Consider the following 19,255-nt stretch of genomic DNA (forward strand, 5'->3'; position numbering starts at 1 on the left):
TTGGTCCTCAACTCCTCTCTCACCGATACGGTGCTTTCTCAAGTTCTTGACTGTAAAACTTCTCGTGAGATTTGGTCGCAACTACACGGAATGTTCTTTGCTCAAACTTCCGCCTATATCATGCAAACTCAATACAAATTAGCCACCCTTAAAAAAGGTTCCGAGTCCATCACTCAATATTTTCATAGAGCCACTTCACTCTCAACTTCTCTTGGTGTTGCTGGGAAGCCACTTCCTCCTTCTGACTTTATTACATATCTCTTAGCAGGACTTAGCTCTGACTATGAGTCTCTTGTTACCTCTATCACAACCAGACTCGATCGTCTTTCTCCATCTCAAGTCTACGCGTATTTGCTTAATCACGAGTCTTGGCTCACTCATCAAACCGAGTCTCTCTTTTATAATACCAATCTCTCCGCAAATCACACTATTGTCAAGACACCATCTCCTTCTTATGTGCCATATCGTGGCCGCAGTCTTGCTCCTTGTCATGGTCGTGGATTTGGTCGCTCAAATCCCATCCTTCCTTCTCCTTCTTCTCCTCACTCATCTTCACGTCCCACTTGTCAAATTTGTCACAAGTCAGGACACTCTGCTATCTCCTACTATTCTCGTTTTGATCAAAGTTATCAGGCTCCACCGTCTCCTGCTCTAGCTGCTTATTACACTACTCTGGCTCACTCCTCTTCTTCCAATACAGATTGGTTCCCAGATACCGCTGCTACTAACCACTTTACAGTTGAGTTGTCCAACCTCAACCTTGGTTCCACTCCTTATCATGGTCCAGATCAAGTCTGCATCGGTGATGGGTCGTCACTTCCAATTTCTAACACTGGCACGGCTAATCTTTCTTCTCCCACTGGAAAATTTATACTCACTAAACTTTTGCATGTTCCCAATATCACACGAAATCTCTTATATGTGTGTCAATTCTGCTTGGACAACTCTGTTTATTTTGAATTTAACTCTTCTGGCTTTCTTGTGAAGGATCTGCGTACACAGGAGGTGCTGCTCCAGGGACCTGTTAGGAACGGCCTCTATGTGCTTCCCATGGCTAGCGAGCTCCCTTCCTCTTCCAGTTCATGTCCTCAGGCCTACATTGGTGAACGAACTACTCCACAGCTTTGGCATGCCTGTTTGGGTCATCCCTCCCCTCACATGACTTCCTTTACGATTTCCAGTTTTCAGCTTCCAGTTACAAATAAGTCTGTGATCTCCTCTTGTCCGTCATGTTCTCAAGGCAAATCTCATGCCTTACCCCATCCTCCCTCTCCATCACGATCACACAAACCTTTTGATTTACTGTTTTTAGATGTCTAGGGTCCAGCGCCTGTGCTGTCCACCTCTAGTCACAGATTCTATCTCTCTATTGTAGATGATTACACGAAATATATTTGGTATTTTCCATTGCATGCAAAGTCTGATGTGTCTACCATTTTTCTTGCGTTTTTGCGATATGTTAGTAATTCCTTCTCTTCTAATGTTATTTCCATACAAACCGATTGGGGTGGTGAATTTCGTCCACTTCACTCCTTACTTAAACTATTTGGCATCTCTCATCACATTACTTGTCCATAATCTCATCCCCAAAATGGCACAGTTGAAAGACGTCACAGACACATTGTTGAAACCGTCTTGTCTTTATTAGCTCATGCCTTTGTTCCCCACACATATTGGACTGAGGCATTTCAAACTGTTGTTTTTCTCATCAACATAATGCCCACCCCCATTCTTCAAAACAAATCACCTTTCCAAGTTCTTTTTGGTCACACTCCTGACTACTCTTTTTTTCGTGTTTTTGGGTCTACCTGTTGGCCTAACTTTTGGTCAAAATTGTGTGTTTTTATGGGCTATACTTCTGACCATAAAGGGTACAATTGTTTACATTTACTCTCTGGCAAAACCTTTGTGTCTCGGGACGTAACCTTTGAAGAAACCCAATTCCCGTTACAACATCTGGACAGCCCATCCACATCCATTCACTCACCTCCTCTAATTTCACAACCCCTCCCGTTTCCTAAGGCTCCAACATTTCTCAGCCCACTAACCCAACTACTTCCTCACCTCCGTCTAGGCCACTCAATCACTCAGACTCACTCTCCTCACTCGATAGATTCCCTTCCCCTGTTACAAACCCCAGTGCATCGTCTCCTTCCTCTGCCATTTCCTCTCCACCCGCACCTCGTGCTCCTCTCCCTCATCCCATGGTTACTCGATCTCAAGCTCACATCCATCGGCCTCTTATACGGTCTGACGACACAATCCCATGGCCCACAAAACCCTTTCTCTCCCTCACCGAATCTCTTCCAGTTGCCTGAAGACCCTTCCTCTTTCACCGAAGCTTTCAAGTTCCACGAATGGCGTCTTGCCATGAACACAGAGTTTCAGGCCCTTCTCCATAATCGCACATGGGACCTTGTTCCACCCTCTCCAAGCTTTAATGTCCTCGGATCCAAATGGGTCCTCAAGTCTAAATAGCGAGTTGACGGTACTCTTGAGCGGTGCAAGGCTCACCTGGTCGCCAAGGGTTATCATCAACAAGCTGGATTAGACTATACCGAGACATTTTGCCCTGTTGTTAAACCCAGTCAATTCGTCTTCTTCTTTCCCTTGCCGTATACCATAACTAGCCTCTCCATCAACTTGATATTCAGAATGTCTTCTTGCACGGGAACTTGGAGGAGGACGTCTATATGCAGCAACCACAAGGGTTTGTTCACTCTGAATTTCCCTCTTATGTCTGTAAATTGTGTAAGTCCATCTATGGCTTGAAACAAGCCCCTAAGGCTTGGTTTTCTAAGCTTAGTACTAAACTGTTAGAACTTGGTTTTATTGGATCTAAATCTGATTCCTCTTTGTTTATTTACTCTGCTTCTGGTAAATCGGTTTATGTCCTCATTTATGTTGATGATATTGTGGTTACTGCATCTCAACCCTCTTTAATCACTAAGTTCATATCTGCTCTGAGTTTAGCATTCCTTGTCAAGGATTTGGGTGCCTTACATTATTTCCTAGGTCTAGAGGTCCACCGAGATGCTACGAGTCTTTATATGTCACAAGCTAAAGACATTTCTGACCTCTTAGCTAGGACTAATATGCACCTCTCCAAACCTGTCCACACTCTATGTCTGTCTTTGATAAGCTCACAGCCTTTGATGGTAATTCCTTTAAAGATCCACAACTCTATCGTAGTGTTGTAGGCAGCCTTCAGTATCTCTCTTTCACACGACTTGATGTCTCCTTTGCTGTCAACCATGTCTGTCAGTTCATGCATTCCCCCGTCTTCCTCATTGGTAAGCTGTCAAGAGGATTCTTCATTATCTTCGTCATACACCCACTCTTGTTTTGTATTTTTCATCCACTTCCTCCCTAGCACTCACGGCATTCTCTGATGCAGACTGGGCTGGTTGCCCTGATGACAGGAGATCAACTGGAGGTTTCTGTGTTCTCTTTGGGTCTCATCTCATATCTTGGGGTTCTAAAAAGCAACCAATTGTTGCTAGATCATCTACGGAGGCAGAATATAAAGCTGTTGCAAATACAGCTTGTGAATTAATTTGGCTCCAGTCCTTGTTAAAAGAACTTGGACTCTTTTTTAACACACCTCCCACCTTATGGTGTGATAACATTGGGGCCACATATTTGTCTATTAACCCTATTATGCATGCTCGAACTAAACATGTTGAATTGGATTTTGATTTTGTGCGAGAACGAGTGGCTGCCAAGATGCTCAAAGTCTCCTTTGTGTCAAGTAAAGACCAGCTGGCTGACATTCTCACCAAACCTCTCTCTGCTGCACGATTCTCTACTCTTCGATCAGGCCTCACGGTCCTACCTGTCCCGCTTGAATCAAGGGAGGATATTAAGGTAGCTTCATCAAATGGCTCTATCAAGCACTCTGGACAGGCTCATGAACAACCGAGAAGCACAGTAGAGAAATCACCTCCTAGCCACGTCACTCACAAGGAATAACTGATTGTGAATATTCTAGAATACTTTCTGTTATGTAATTGGTAGTCTATAAATATCATATACATCTGAACACAGTGGTATTATAAAAATAGAAATCTTGTTGAGACTTTCTGTCAAGCAGTGGTAGTGCGTTTCAGTACACATTAATCCTAAATTATTTATATGTGTGTGTTGAAGCTCAATGGCGGTTTTGAGAAATAATTGCAGGAACAAAAATGTCAGGGCTTGAGGACAAATTACCACTAACGAGGTGAATGGTACCGACTTAGGACGTTACTTAATAAGAGGGTAAGCAGATGATGTGGGGAACACAGGAAGTTCAGGGTGATGCAATACAGGCATGAACCCGAGGTAGCACAATTTCCCAGCTGCTTTGCATGCGAGACACATGTATATGTTATATAATATGTGTAAGGGTGTTGTTAGTGTTGTGTTTGTAAATGGATAGGAAATGGTAGTGACAGAATCGTGAACTAAGAGAAAAGAATATGTGGACAAGGTGTTTGATAAAAGGAAACTGAAAATTTCAGATTGTCGTTAGTGCACTTCGAGGGATCACTTAACCTCCAAAATGATGAACAATTTCTGCAATAGTTTTCCAGATAGTTCTACACTATTCTCTGGACGTACATGAAGGAATGCAGTCATAACATACTGCTCTAATGACAATGCAACACGTGGAAAGTAAAAATAACAAATTAAAAGAACAAGCATAAAACGACACGTGATTAATGTAAAATGATCACTAAACGACTTGTAGCTTCTGGCCTTCTTACTCCTCTCCAAACAATGCGTTTTCCCATGACCCTTAAACGGTGTGCTGAAGCTAACTCAAAACACAGTGCTTTGAGTTCCCTTTTCCTTATCAACTCCAGTTCCCTTCTTTGCAACCAAGTCCTTCGAACCCTTAAACCTTCCTTCAGAGCTCCTGGTCGTCTTCCTTGCTTCTCTAGAGAGCTCCCTAACAATATGCTTATCGTGCATGTTTGTACCAAACTCTTTAATATATAAGCTATCGAAGATCTGAGAGGCCACCGGCTTTATTCACTCTCACATGCAATTAATTGGTCTTGAAATTTTGAGCTAGTATGATTTTAATGATCTGGTGGTGACTGATGATGAGTGATGATCGATGTAAGAGCTACCGTACATAAGATTAAGGTCCCGTTTGGAGTCAAGTGGGTGAGTCTCATTCACTTAACCAAGTTATGAAGTGAATCTCTACTTGTGTAGTTGATTTGAGAAGATGGAATCAGAGCTCTTTTGGACATGTTCAAAAAGAGCTCTCAAATGCAAAACTGAAATTGAAGTCATTGCAAGAAAGTGATCCAAGCTGTCTTTTTCTAGAGAAACATAATCAAGCAAGGGTTGAGGTTCAAAAATGGCTTGAGAGAGATGAGATTACGTGGAAACAGCAGTCATGGATGAGGTGGCCTGGGGAGGGGGGATAGTAATTCAAAGTATTTCTATTCAAAGGCTAATCTTCTAAGGAAGAATTATACTATTGTGCAATTACAAAATAATTCTGAAAATTGGGAAAGAGGAACTCAAATGGATGTTTAATTATCGATTATTTTAAAAAATTATTTACTACTGCTGATGAAGTGGAGATGGAGGATGTATTATCAGGGATTGAGCCTAAAGTAACTATTGTGATGAATGTGGAATTATTGAAACCATATGTGGTTGAGGAATTGCAATTAGCACTTAATCAGATGCATCTTTCAAAAGCTTCGAGACCTGACGGGACGTCTTCGGTATTTTTTTAGAAATAATGGCACGTGATAGGTAAATCTATTATTGATTCATTTCTTTTTGCTTTGAATACGGGAGAATTTCCTAGGAATTTGAACCATACATTTATTACTTTAATTCCAAATAAATTGTCTCCCATTAAGGTTGCATATTTTGGACCAATTAGTTTTTGCAATGTGCTTAATTAGATTTTATCTAAAGTGGTTGCAAATAGACTAAAGAAAGTTATTCCTAATGTTGTTTCTTATACTCAATGTGCTTTTGTACCTGGTAGACAAATTATTGATAATGTGTTAATTGCATACAAGTTGTTACATTATCTGAGAGGAGTGGATAAATCTTTTTGTCACAAACCTTTAATTGCTTAGGGCCTTTGGTATAAAAGGAATAAATTTATCTATGAGCAAACTACTTTGCAAACAAACTAGAGTTGTGGTAAATCATACACTATCATTACTGGTTGAGTAGAAACAGCTACAAGTTTTGGATGCTTCTCATTGTGATAAAATTAAACCCAGATGCTGTAAATCACCCCCAACAGATTTCTTGAGGCTAAATGTAGATGGGGTTGCTTTTTTTTTTTTTTTTATTACAATCAGCTGGAGTAGGGGTGATTCTTAGAGATTATAAAGGTGATGTATTAGTGGCTTGCAGTAAAGTGGAGCGGGAAGTTTCTTCTGTAGAATTTATTGAGGCAACAACTTTGTTAAGGGGTTTTCAATTGTGTGCACAATGGGAGCTCCAAAATTATTGTTAGAAACTGATTGTTTAATTCTTATTAACGCTTTAAACAATTTTTCTGAGTTTTTAACAGATTTTGAATTCCTACTTTAAGATATTCGAAGAATGATTGGTCTTTTCTAAGAAGTTCAAGTCTTGCATGTGCATAGACTGTGAAATATGAATGCGCATTAGTTGGCAAGACATGCATGAGATGTTAATGATATAGAGATGTGGTGGGATTTTTGTCCCTCTTTTATAAGTGAAGTTATTTGGCTTGATAAAAATAATATTTGTAAGGACTCTATTTGATTTCAATGAATGAATGTTTGGTTTAAAAAAAAAAAAAAACAACCAATTGGCACGCTTACACAGCTATATTCTTGTGAAAAGAGGGGCTTGACTCGGCGATGGGCTCAAAGGCCAAGGAGTATTAATCCGTGGCTTAGATGTTGTGGATACATACGCATGGGAGGAAGAAAACCTTCGATTGTAATTATGGAGATCGACATGTTCATGTCTATACTTTTTTGGGAAGCCTACTAAATAATTAGCTGAGCAATCTGAAATTGGGGAAACCATGCACATGACTTTGACAAGGAGGAGAGTGAGAGAGAAGAATTAGCTATAATCTTACAAGTTCGAGGAAGATGATCAAGAATTATGGATGATGATTAGTTTGTAGGTTGATCGATCATTGTTTAGATGGTAAAATATTGTTCAGATTGCAAATGTAAAGACCAAATTGACAGCCGCATGTTGAAATTCAAAGATGACATTTAGAAAAAAAAAAACTCACTATAATAAGGTTGATCAATTTTAACAACACGCATTATTTTGAAAAGAAAAAAAAAAAAAAAAAAAGCTCTATTTTATAAATTAGTGTGGATAACACACTTAGATAAATTTTAATATTTAAATTTTACAAATCAAATCTTAGCATTTAAATTTTGTAGATGATATATTATACACACTGTTTTGAGAATACAATAACTCTTTTCCAATTTTTTTTATTTATTTTTTATTCGCAAACTCTCATTTATCATTTTCACTGCAATTTGCTTGGAACCCCTGTGATTTTCTAAGAAGTGCATATATCACTGGCTGATTCTCACTCCAATTCACACCTATTTGGCCAACTCGTTACTCATTACTCGTTACACATGGGATGGCTTCTTCTTTCTAATTTTGGCCAATAATGAGAAAGAATAAAAATAATATTTACAGTCATACAATGATTTACACTTATTTTTAAAAAATAAATAAATATAAAATCTGCATAAAATTTAATTTTTTTAGTAATAAATCTCATTCTTTTTCAAAAATAAATACACCGCACTTACAAATAGAAAACTTTGTATGCATGAGAGTTGACGTAGGATGCGCACGAACAAACGTGGAAGTCTATGATGCATTTAATAATTTTCCTAAATAGTACGTTTCATCCTAATTTCCCGATTTCTGAAACCCATCTCGTACTCCTCTTTCCAGTTTCCTCTCTCTCCCTCCTCCATCTTCACCCTCCTCCAAGAGGCTCCGCTGCTCCTCTTCTTCTCCAATTCTATTTTCTGCACCGTCGCTTCTTGATCAGCTTTACTCCGTCTTTCCTCATATAGAGCTCCATGTACCCATCTCCCTCTCTCCAACTAATTTTTCGTTAATTTTTGTGTAATTTATTGTGGGAATTTGTTTTCGATGGAATGGTTATGATGATTCGTGTATGATATTTATGAAAAATCCCTCAAGGTTGTTTAAACATTTAATCTGAAATTGCAAGACGAGTTTTAGAATTTTTTTGGCCAAGAAGTCTAAGGGGTTTTTCGTAAATATGTTTAATTTGAGTAGTCTCTGACTCGGTCATGTCATCAAGGCCGTTCTGTATAACACTAGAGATCATTTTTTGCCTTGGAATGCACGACTTATAGTAATAGATTTTTCCTTTCACATTCTTGAGAGAGCATTGCAAGAATGTGATAGTGATATGGATGTTGCCATCAAGAGCCTGCATGAGCTTTGCCTGAATCTGCAGAGGGAAATTCAGGTTGTGCTAAAGAATCAATTGTCCATGTGGAGAAGGGTATGTATGTAGTGTGCTGCCATCAAAAAATGCTAGACGCTTTGCACAGGAGATGGATCACAGCGATGGAGAATTGCAATTTCGAAGTTTCCCTCCTCTTTATTTCTTTTTCATCTTTATCACAATTTCTATATGTATGCTTTTTCTATCTTTTATTTAATTTTTTCTTTTTTTTAATACATGCTGACATGGCATCTTTGTGCAGCTCTTCTGCACAAAGTCTCCTGTACTTATAAAAACACTCTACTGGATCTACATCACGCTCTACAGAAAGATTATGTGACTATATATTTTCAGAGCCCCGGCAGATTAGACGTGTGACACGAGCAAGTCAAAAGGCATCTCCGTTCCTCCCGGACTGACTCGTGACTCCCTGAGGACAGCTCAAGCTCATGTTTCATCAGTTCGATATGTGATTCTGACGTACTTCTCTCTTTTTGTCCATGTCTGAAGGCTGAAAGAAAGAATCTTGAGTCATGATTATCCCAGTCAATACTAGCTAACCTGCAACATTGTTGTGGCGATGCATTTTCATCAGATTTGATGAGTTTCTGACCCAAAACAGAGACTGTAATTATCAAGACGTAGGAAGAACAAAAAAGTACAACTTGATTGAGTTTTCTTCGAACTTCCAATTCTTGCGCATGGCCTAAGGCACCACATTGAGCAAATTACTTTCATAGTGATGCCATGCTTCAATCGAATCATCAACTTGAAATTATCATCTTGGATTAGAAAGTATGTTTTTAAGTCAGATGCAGTATAAATAATCAAGCGGGTTAACGTTAATGGATACCGTAAACCAAATTGTTTTTGGACCAAAGAGAAATTCATAACTAGAAAAGAAATATGATCCAAAACTAAAATATATTCAAGAATATTATGTGCATTATGCCAAATTGTAGTGGGTTCGGAAGCTAGCGCAAGCTCGACCAGAAAAAAACAAGAGCCTGGCTGAGTACAGCACAGGTTCTGGGTCCCTGACTTTGACTTGCATGGTTTTTGAAGGTGTCAAGACAATATATTAATCAAAAGAGCCTCTTCACTTTCTGAATTTGTGAAAGGTACTCCCCTGTTTATTTATATCTTTATATATTTTTTTTCAAAGGAAATTTATCGGTATTATGGTAGCTGAATGCAGGATTTCTATTACAATTTTTGAAATCTAGAAATAAAAAGATTTTAAGCTTTAAACTTCGTGAAACTACAAATGTGGTGGGGAGAGAGAGAGAGAGATTTTCAGCTTAATTTCTCAAGCCAAAGGTACGTAATTGTTTCCTTTTTATCCTCGGTTGTAGTAAACATTTGTCCTATAATGTGCATGTGGTTGTCACCCCTGTTTTTTCTGATTGCATGTCGTCCAACTTTTACAAGTTTTTCAATACCAATACCATCATGAAATCCTCGTAGCCTTTGATCAAGCAATAGAATAATGTCCGCGAATCAAAAGTATGCCATCATTTCTATCTATCAGAACACATCGTAAAAAGTAAGAAGAAACAAAAAGAAAAGGAAGAAAAAATAAAAAAATAAATAAAACAGAGAAACAAGGCACGATGTAAAGCTTGCAAAACCATTGGAGGGATGAAAGTAAAGGTTTGTGACCCTAAAGAAAACAAGGAAAACAAAAGGCTGGTTGGCAAAGCTACTCTAATGATTCCCATTCCCTAGTCTTAACACTGCCAAAAATACAAGAAAGATCACTTTGGTATCCTTCATATTTCGAGGATATGATTTAGTTGTGGTTTAGATTTATAGATAAATTGAGATGGATTGAGATGAGTTGAGATGGTTTGTGAATAGTAGAATAAAAGTTGAATTATTTATTATATTTTGTGTGAGAATTTGGGAAGGTTGTTTTGAAATTTGAAAATTTTGAATTATTTATTATATTTTGTGTGGAAATTGGAGAAAGTTATAATGATAAGATGAGATGAGTTGAAATGAGTTGAAGTAGATTTATTTTATTTTATTTTATTTTTATGGATAAGGACTGGAATGACAAGCAAAAGTATTTGATGGGCAGCTCAGATCTCATTTCTCCATTTCTTTTTCCATTCCAGAGCTCGACATGTTTGTTAAACTGTTGATAAAACTTCCACTGCTAAATTAAAACCAGGGGCAATGCTATTCTGCCGCCCAGCATTTACTGCTGGGCGTGCCACCCAGTATGTTTTTTTTTTTTTTTTTGCTTTTTTCTTTTCACATTTTTTTAATTCATTTAAATATTTTTAAAAAATAAAAAAATATATCAATATACTTAAAAACACTTATTTAATTACTAAGTAAAAAAAAAAAAATTGCCAAGCAGTCAAAAAGAATGATCAAATTAGGGCGACATAATAATATTTTCCTAAAATCAGATGGTCCAGATCTCTCTCCTTGATAAACAATACATGTCAACATACTGGTGTTCTGTTCACCTAGATTCCATGCCCCTTTCTGTCCCCTTTAAATGCCCGCTTTTTCAGTATTTTTATAATTTCTAGCTTCTCTCCCATGCTGCTGCATTAAGATCTGATTAACATGCATCACACTTGAATATCTAATCAGAGCTCATCAAAACTTTATAATAAATACAGCAGCAAAATACACCAAATAGCAGAATACTCAGTTACTCTAGAGGATTCATATCCATATGAGTAGAAATTGGAATGGAATTGAAATTCGAAATTTTTATATAACCTTCTATAGAAGAATAAAATTGTGGGCTAGTCTCATTGGTTGCGTTTCACTACCACTCTATCTGTTGATGCGGGAAAAATTGCACAGTAGGCCGGAAGGGGAGAAAGAATCATTCCCGGCCTACTAACACGATTCAAACCTCGATCGATATTGTTTAGAGCCTTCGGCAATGTCCGATGCTGCTGTATGGCATCGGTGCTTACATCCACGATAATGAATAAAAAATAAGTTTAGAGAAAATGGAGAGAAAGAGACACAAATTTACATAGTTTGACATATTGTCTACGTCCCGGGCGTTTGGGATGGAGAAATCTATTATAATATGCTTATGTACAGTCTTTCATAACTTCTCATTTCTTACTGTACAATAGAAGCTGGAGATTTATTTGTTAGAGAATATGTTCTCTCTAGAGTTCTCCCTTCGGAGGTCGAAGAAGAAATCAAAGAAGCCCCATTTAAGTCGTCTGGACGTCCCTTTTTACTCGATATCTCTTTCTGCGTGTACCTGCAGTGGTGAAATATGGTCTACTTTGCGTGTCTGAGCGTCTCTCCCTTTCTCCTGACACTGCCTCCTTACTTCCTAACACACCCTCTTCCTGCCCTCTAACACCCTCTTCTCTCTCGCTTCTCTGCTTTCCCTCTTGTCCCTTAGTAGTGGCCTGGTGGGTTGAGCCTGGTCTTGGGCTTAAATATTTTACCCCCTCATACTACCAATTAGGAGTGTAACCGGTTTGATTTTTTATAAAATTTAGGATCAAATCGGTATGTACTAATTTTGTATTTTCAAGAATCGATTTCGCACCTATTACCCCCTAAACCGGTACTTCCGATTTTATCGGTTCTGGTCCGATTTTCTAGTTTTAATATACTATATTATATATTATATTATAGACTATAATGATATATTATAATATATAATGTAATGATATATTATAGTATATTATAATATATAGTGATATAGTGTTAGTATAACTATTAATACGCATTATATAGTATTAATATAATTATTAATACAATAGATTACAGTAATATAAGATTTTTAAATTTAAAATTTAAAATTTTATTAATTAATAATTTATTATATAATACAAAATTATTTTATATATAATTATATATTATATATAAAAATTACATACAATATAAAAAATTATAATATATATATAAACCGATCCGATTCGGTCCAATTCGATTTTAGAAAAAAAAAATTAAAATCAGATTATTTTTACCGATTTTAAAAAAAATAAAATTGATACCAAGCGGAAGCAAACTCGATATTAGACCAAACCACCAAACCACCAATTTAATCTGACCCAGTCCGATATACGATTCACCAATTTTTTTTTTACACCCCTACTACTAGTACCACTGCAAATTGGTGTTAAAGAAGGGAATTTGATGATACTCTTTACCTTCCTTCTTTTGGGTGCGGAAAGGGAAGAAGGAACTCAATCGCCCTCCAAAAACGAAGCGGGTTTTAAGGAGCCGTTACAGACTCCCTCGGGAAAACACGCGGGCAAACATGTCTGCCAAACACACCAACAACAACAGTCATTCTTGCCAGACAACTCTCATGCTCTCTGAATAAAGCAAAGTATTTTCTCTTCGGTTTTTAATGCTCCTACAACCTCCCTCTCTGCCCTGTAACCCACCACAAGAGTCGGTTTTTAGACAAGAAGAAAAAGGATAAAATATCGTCTTAAGAAAGAGAAAAAAATTCGAGCAGTTCCTCTTTCTTTCTACTTCGCAATTTCATTAATTTTTTGTTATAAATGAACTGCAATGAAATAATTGTTCCCATTTAGACACACATATCGAGGCTCCTTCCGTGTAGTCTTAACTGTAGCTGTAGCAGATTCCTTCATCTCTCTCACTGCTTTCCACGTCTGGTTTTCCTTGGTAATACATCTTTTATCATCTTACCCTACTTTGCAAAATCTCGGTACCATTGCCGCCAAATGGAAGCGGATACGCTCATGTTCTTCAATTAATCCCTTTCAGTCTGTTCGAGTCTCGGATGATGCTTCGATTTTATTATCCTCTCCCCTACTACATCTCTTGCGTGCTCTGCTTCACTGTCTTTCATGAAAACAACCAGTCCTCTGTTTCGGTCTCTGAGCAGAGTGTGAAAGGAGGTCCTACGATTTCCTCTCATTTTTATCATCTGTGTCTTTCCCTTTTCTCTGAGCCAAGCTTTATCGTTAAGTGGGTTTCTCGCTGAAAAGGTTGCTCTGTTTTCCTCTGATTAAGACCACATGGTCAGGGTTCGTGGAAAATAAGGACTCTTTAATTTTTAAGTCCTGTTGAAGTGAGTTTTTGGTGTTTTTGATATTTCACTTTGGAGGCTTGCAAAGTAAGGTTTGTTACTTTGATTAATGAAGTGAGTTGTACAATCTCACCGGAAAGTTGGCTTCTTAGGCGTTTAAGTGAATTTTTTTTCGAGTGTTTGTTTACCCGCAAAATATTATGGGTGTCTGAATTCTTAATTTTGTACAAGGTCTGGTTCAAGTGGGATTTATATAATTGAGAGATTCTCTGTGAAGGCTCTTGAAATGGGGATTGTCTAATTTTCACCGTAAGGTTGAATCTTTAGGCTCACTGTGATTTTATTGATGTGTGTTTTTGCTCTTCTTTTGGAGGTTTTGTTTGGACTCTGAAAAATCGGATATATTGTTTTGACCTCGCTTCAAAATTGTGGTGAAAATGGGTTGTACGAACTCCAAAACTAAGAAAAGTGAAGCTCTCCGTCTCTGTACAGAACGGAGGAGACTCATCAAGCAGGCCATTGATTCAAGGTACTCCCTTGCAGCTGCTCATCTATCTTACCTCCAATCCCTCAGAAACATCGGCATTGCTCTACGGCAGTATGCTGAGGCAGAGATCTTGATAGAACCATCATTACTGACCTCGGATAAGACCCCATCGCATTCGTCTTACCCATCTCCTTCTCCATCACATGTTGCCGAAGTCTTGGACTCACCATTGCACAATGAGAGCCCAATTTCGCCACCTGTGGCGGCTTTAAGTTATATGAGGTCAAGGGGTAGTGCTGCTCTGACTTTTGTGGTCAATCCGAATGGTGGTGATAGTTATGTGGATGAGGAATCAATGGCATTTCCAATGCCACCACCCCCTCCACCTCCTCTGGAGTCAGGTTCTTGGGATTTCTTTGACCCCATTGATGATAGTGAGAGCTTTAGGTTTGTGGGCCAGAGTGGGTTGGATGTGGAGTTAGATGATATGAGTGGATGGAGACAGTTCAAAAGCAAAGTTGATTTAGGTGGGACTGATGAACGTCACGAAGGAACGTTTAGGCCCAAATCAGAGCAAAATGTTGGTGAAATTCCTGGTAATATAGCTATTCGATATAATACAAATTGTGCATCAGTTGAGCGTAATGCTCATTTAATTACTTCAAGAGGATTTGAAGGTTCTCAACAAACGATTGATGGTAAAGTGAATCGGCTAGGATCGGGACCTAATAATGTTAATAGGTTACCTGATTCTTCTGCTCTAGAAAAGTCCAGTTCAAATAGGGAGAAAACAATGGCGGAGAAAGAATTATGTACAGAAAGAGAGGACCCTTCAGAGTTCATTACTCACAGAGCTAAAGATTTTCTTTTGAGCATAAAGGATATAGAGCATCGTTTCTTCCGAGCTTCTGAATCCGGTAGGGAGGTCTCCAGGATGCTAGAGGCAAACAAAATCGGGGTTGGATTTTCTGAGATGAAAGGTAGTCATTGTGGTTTTTGTTTTATTTTTTTAATTAAGTAAAAGGTAGTACTTTTATTAGAGAATTGTGTTTATCACTCGATCACTGAATTGCTTTCTAATTATTTATCATGTAATGCAAATTCCATTTATACTTAAGGCTGGCTTAAACTTAAATATTTAATTTTTGTTGACTTTATTTGTATGTTATTTGTTATTGAATTTTTTCTGCTAGCTTCTAATAATAACTCAATTCTTGTAGGGAAATCATCTGCCTTGGCTTTGGGGGCTTTCCAGCTTGTTTGCTGCCATTGCAAACCTGCATTTGTTACCCGTGGTAATTTCTAGCTTTTCACGTAGCACCAATGATCGGTTGCATTGAACCTTGGAAAAATCTGGGTATAGTAGCCATATTTAAAAGATGGAGCAAGCTATATCTAATAGAACAAAACAATCAGAGACTGGTTTAGTTAATATTATGTTTCAATATATTTTTGCTTTGCTTAGGAATTTACGAGTTTCAATTAATAAGGCTATCATCTGCATAATGTACAGCCAACTGAGAGAACGCCTTTTAACTCTCAGGCTTAATGAAGTACAACTTTTGTCACGGGACACTTGCAACATTTCCTGCACACCCTTGCCTTAATATTGATTTTCTGTGTTTGTGTAGAACCTTCACAAAATGTAACTAAGGTTATTACATGGAAGCGGACAGCATCTTCAAGGTCATCCTCGTCTAGGAATCCTCTTGGCACAGCATCTAAAGAAGATACCGATGACAGCATAAGTGATTTTGGTGAAGAGTTCTGCATGATTGCAGGAAGTCATTCATCTACCCTAGACCGACTGTATGCATGGGAGAGAAAAATTTACGATGAAGTAAAGGTATGTAGTTGGAGCTAAAACATCTTCTTGATCTCTTAAGCCTTGTTTGGATAATGAGTTGATCTCAATTCATTTCATCTTATCTCATCTCATCTAATCATTACAACTTTTCTAAACTTTCTAACAAAATATAATAAATAATTCAACTTTTTCAAATCTCAAAACAAAAATAATATTAAAAAACTATATTCTAACGATATTTTATTCAACTTTTAACTCTCATCTCATCTCAACTCATTATATGGGATCTGGTGTTATATATCATGGAGCATTCTCAATACTAAACTGATCACAACTTCATGACTCAGGACATAAATATGCTCTTAATATCAATCGTGTCTGGGAACTCTATCAAAGATAGGATCTTACTAGTCCTTTTAAAAGCGATTGGCTTTATGTTGATTTCAGATTTTAACTGCATTATGGTATCTTGTTTTGGAACGTATGTTATTTACTTTATGAAACGTGTACAAACTCTCGTGTATTATGCCATCCTAATTCTTGTAAGTTATACTTTTATGTGCTGTAAATACAAGTCTGATAACCTGTTATATTTAAAAGATGCTTCATGGAATAATATTTCAAATATATGATTGTTCTTTCATGATTCATGGTGCCTCCTTTTTCGCATGGACAAAAAAGGTTAAATGTACTTGTTTTTGGTTCTTTTTTTTTTTTTCTTTAATTTAATTGGGGTGTTTGTAGTTTGAGTTTTTAAGGGGGATTTTTTTTACCTTACCATTACAAAGTTTACACTTCCAGAATCAAATTAACGCACTTTCTTCCCCATCTTTTAATGTTTATATATTTGAGAGTGTATCTACTTGAAGAGCACTCATCAGCTGGAGTTTAGAGATACCAAGAAACCATCGCTATCTAACTCAGCAGCTGGATGGCTATGTGACTTATTGATTTGGGGTCTTTCTGAAAACATTCTTTCTGGACTCTGTTGTGAGCTGGCTGCAAGGTCAATGTATCAATAGATGCAGATGAGAGTATATGTTTTTTGTTTATGCTGGGATTCTTGGCTTGGTACTTCTTTTTGTACCTTTTGTCCTTCTCCTTCCCTAGTGCCTGCTGCATTTTGCCGAGGATGTGGTTTGGTGCTTCTGTTTGGGTTAGTTAGGCATGGATCGTTTTTGGAAGTGCTTTTTTGGGTGGCATTCTTCTAGCTGTTTTGAAACATTTACTGGAAATGATATGCTCTTACCTGGTCTTTCTCTTAGCTGTCTAAATGGAGTGGGTTGTATTTATAAACCTGCCTTAGGTTCTAGTTGTGATGTAGGTTTATGTACTCCCTGCATTTGCTGGTACTGTCGACCTTGCTGTCAAATTTTTGTATATCTCATCTTTAAACTTAGCCAGCATATAAAGTCGCAACTCCTTGCTCACTGAAATTTTCATCTTTTGATTCTTAGTAGGCCAGTGAATCTATCAGGAAGGAGTACGAGCGGAGGTGTAACCAGCTTAGGCAGCAATTTGCAAAGGATTGTAGCACTTCAGTGATTGACAAAACCCGGGCAGTGGTAAAGGATCTTCACTCACAAATAAGAGTGGCAATTCATTCTGTTGATTTAATATCCAAGCGAATTGAGAAAATAAGGGATGAAGAGTTACAACCCCAGTTGGTAGAGTTGATCCAGGGGTAAATACTCTTTTTTCCCCTACCTTCCATTTATTTCCTAGAAATTGTATATTGAACCTTGTGCCATTGTTTTGATGTTCTTAAACTGTCAGTATCTGAATCAATTATATATTGCCTTTGAGCCATGTAGATTGACCAGAATGTGGAAAGCCATGCTTGAATGCCATCATGCACAGTACATTACCATCTCATTGGCCTACCATTCAAGGACTTCAGCAAGAACTCCCCAAGGAACTACCCACGGGCAGATGATATCTCAACTCCAATATGAGACTGAATGCTTTGGCTTAAGTTTTGCTAATTGGATCAACAGTCTCACATCATATGTGGAAGCTATAAATGGTTGGCTGCAAATCTGCATCCTACCTCGAGAACCTTCCAAGAGCAGAAGGCCGTTATCCCCTCGTCGAGTTCTGTTCCCACCCATATTTGTTCTATGCCGGGATTGGTCGGCTCGGCTTAAAGATTTGCCATCGGATGAACTTAGTAATGCCATCAAATCATTTTCATTGGATGTGTGCCAGTTGATCACCGAACATGCTGAACTACTGCAGAAGAAACAGAAGCCTGCTGATCCAGAAAATGGAGAAGCAGAAAGTAAAGAGAATGAGGATGATGATGCTTCTTCCAACTTGTTCTGCATACAAACAAGTTTGACAAAGATTCTTGATCGGCTGAAAAATTTTTCGGAGGCTTCATTGAAAATGTATGAAGGTATCAGACAGCAAAATGAAGAAGCCCGAATTAGTTACTTGAAATGTGGACCAACCAGAACATAAAGTTTATGTGATTATCAGAGTTACTTGTAAATTTCATAAAGTAGCAAAGTGCAATTGGGAACAGATACTTTGGGGCTGTGGTGTGAGAATGCTAGTTTGGCTAGATTTTGGGAAGCTCAAACCCAAATTTGCAGGGTTCAGATCTCTCGCTTCCACGGAGTTTATTCCAACGGGTTGTAGAATAAAATTTGCTGCTTGTAAGTTACATGCGTGTTGTTTCAATACTTTTGACTTGGTCGTTTGTGTGCAAATCATAAATATGTTTTTGAGATTTTATAGAATCCAATCATTACGTTTGCCATATTTGAGTTGCAAGTCACTTTAATCTCTATTCGACGGGCCCAATGCAGAGTAAGAGGCCCGTGTAATGAGCCCAACGGGTTAGAAACAAGTAGGTACACTATATGCTCGTTTCCATGGGATCAAACCGCCCCCAACAAAATTATTACGGTAAATAATACTAATAGAAGATATTTACTCCCAAGGAAATGACGAAATATTCGAGATATTTATTGTTGATATGTCAACCCTTTTATTCTACAATCATATTTCGAGAATTTGGCGATCAAAATCTCGAGATTTGGAGAAAGAATAAATTATCCTTATCAGCAGCACTCACCCCCTATATAAAGGACTAAAGCCAGCAGTTAGATGTAACATATCCAAACTCCTTATTGCCAAGCAATACACCTATATCTCTAATGTAGGCATCAAAGGTGTACCAGACACATTAGGCCACCCTCTTTCCTTGTTGCAAGTTAGCGGTCGAGATTAGTTGGTAGTAAAACACGTCTGAAATAGTGGCGTTGTCTGTAGGATTTGCAATGTCCTCAGAACTACGCGACCTTTGTCCACTAATGTCGAGTCCTCAAACTCGTTGTGGATGAAAAAAAGGGCATGCAAATCCTTATATTGTGCGACCCTTGCCCACTAATGTCGAGTCCTTAGACTCGTTGTGGATGAACAATAGGGTGCACAAGTCCTTAGACTGCGCGACCCTCGACCACTAATGCCGAGTCTTCAGAT

At 38.0% G+C, this 19,255-nt stretch overlaps 1 protein-coding gene across 1 annotated transcript; it reads left to right on the forward strand.

The window, feature by feature from the left end:
- The first annotated feature begins 12,780 nt into the window (after window positions 1-12,780).
- On the forward strand, window positions 12,781-18,510 carry LOC121248513 (protein ALTERED PHOSPHATE STARVATION RESPONSE 1). Its single transcript, XM_041146994.1, has 5 exons — window positions 12,781-14,939; window positions 15,180-15,254; window positions 15,591-15,805; window positions 17,227-17,450; window positions 17,581-18,510. The coding sequence occupies exons 1-5, from the start codon at window positions 13,910-13,912 to the stop codon at window positions 18,227-18,229; spliced, it is 2,193 nt and encodes a 730-aa protein (XP_041002928.1). The 5' UTR covers window positions 12,781-13,909; the 3' UTR covers window positions 18,230-18,510.
- Window positions 18,511-19,255: the final 745 nt, after the last annotated feature.

The sequence above is a fragment of the Juglans microcarpa x Juglans regia genome, chromosome 2D (assembly GCF_004785595.1).
Source record: "Juglans microcarpa x Juglans regia isolate MS1-56 chromosome 2D, Jm3101_v1.0, whole genome shotgun sequence".
Taxonomy (NCBI): domain Eukaryota; kingdom Viridiplantae; phylum Streptophyta; class Magnoliopsida; order Fagales; family Juglandaceae; genus Juglans; species Juglans microcarpa x Juglans regia.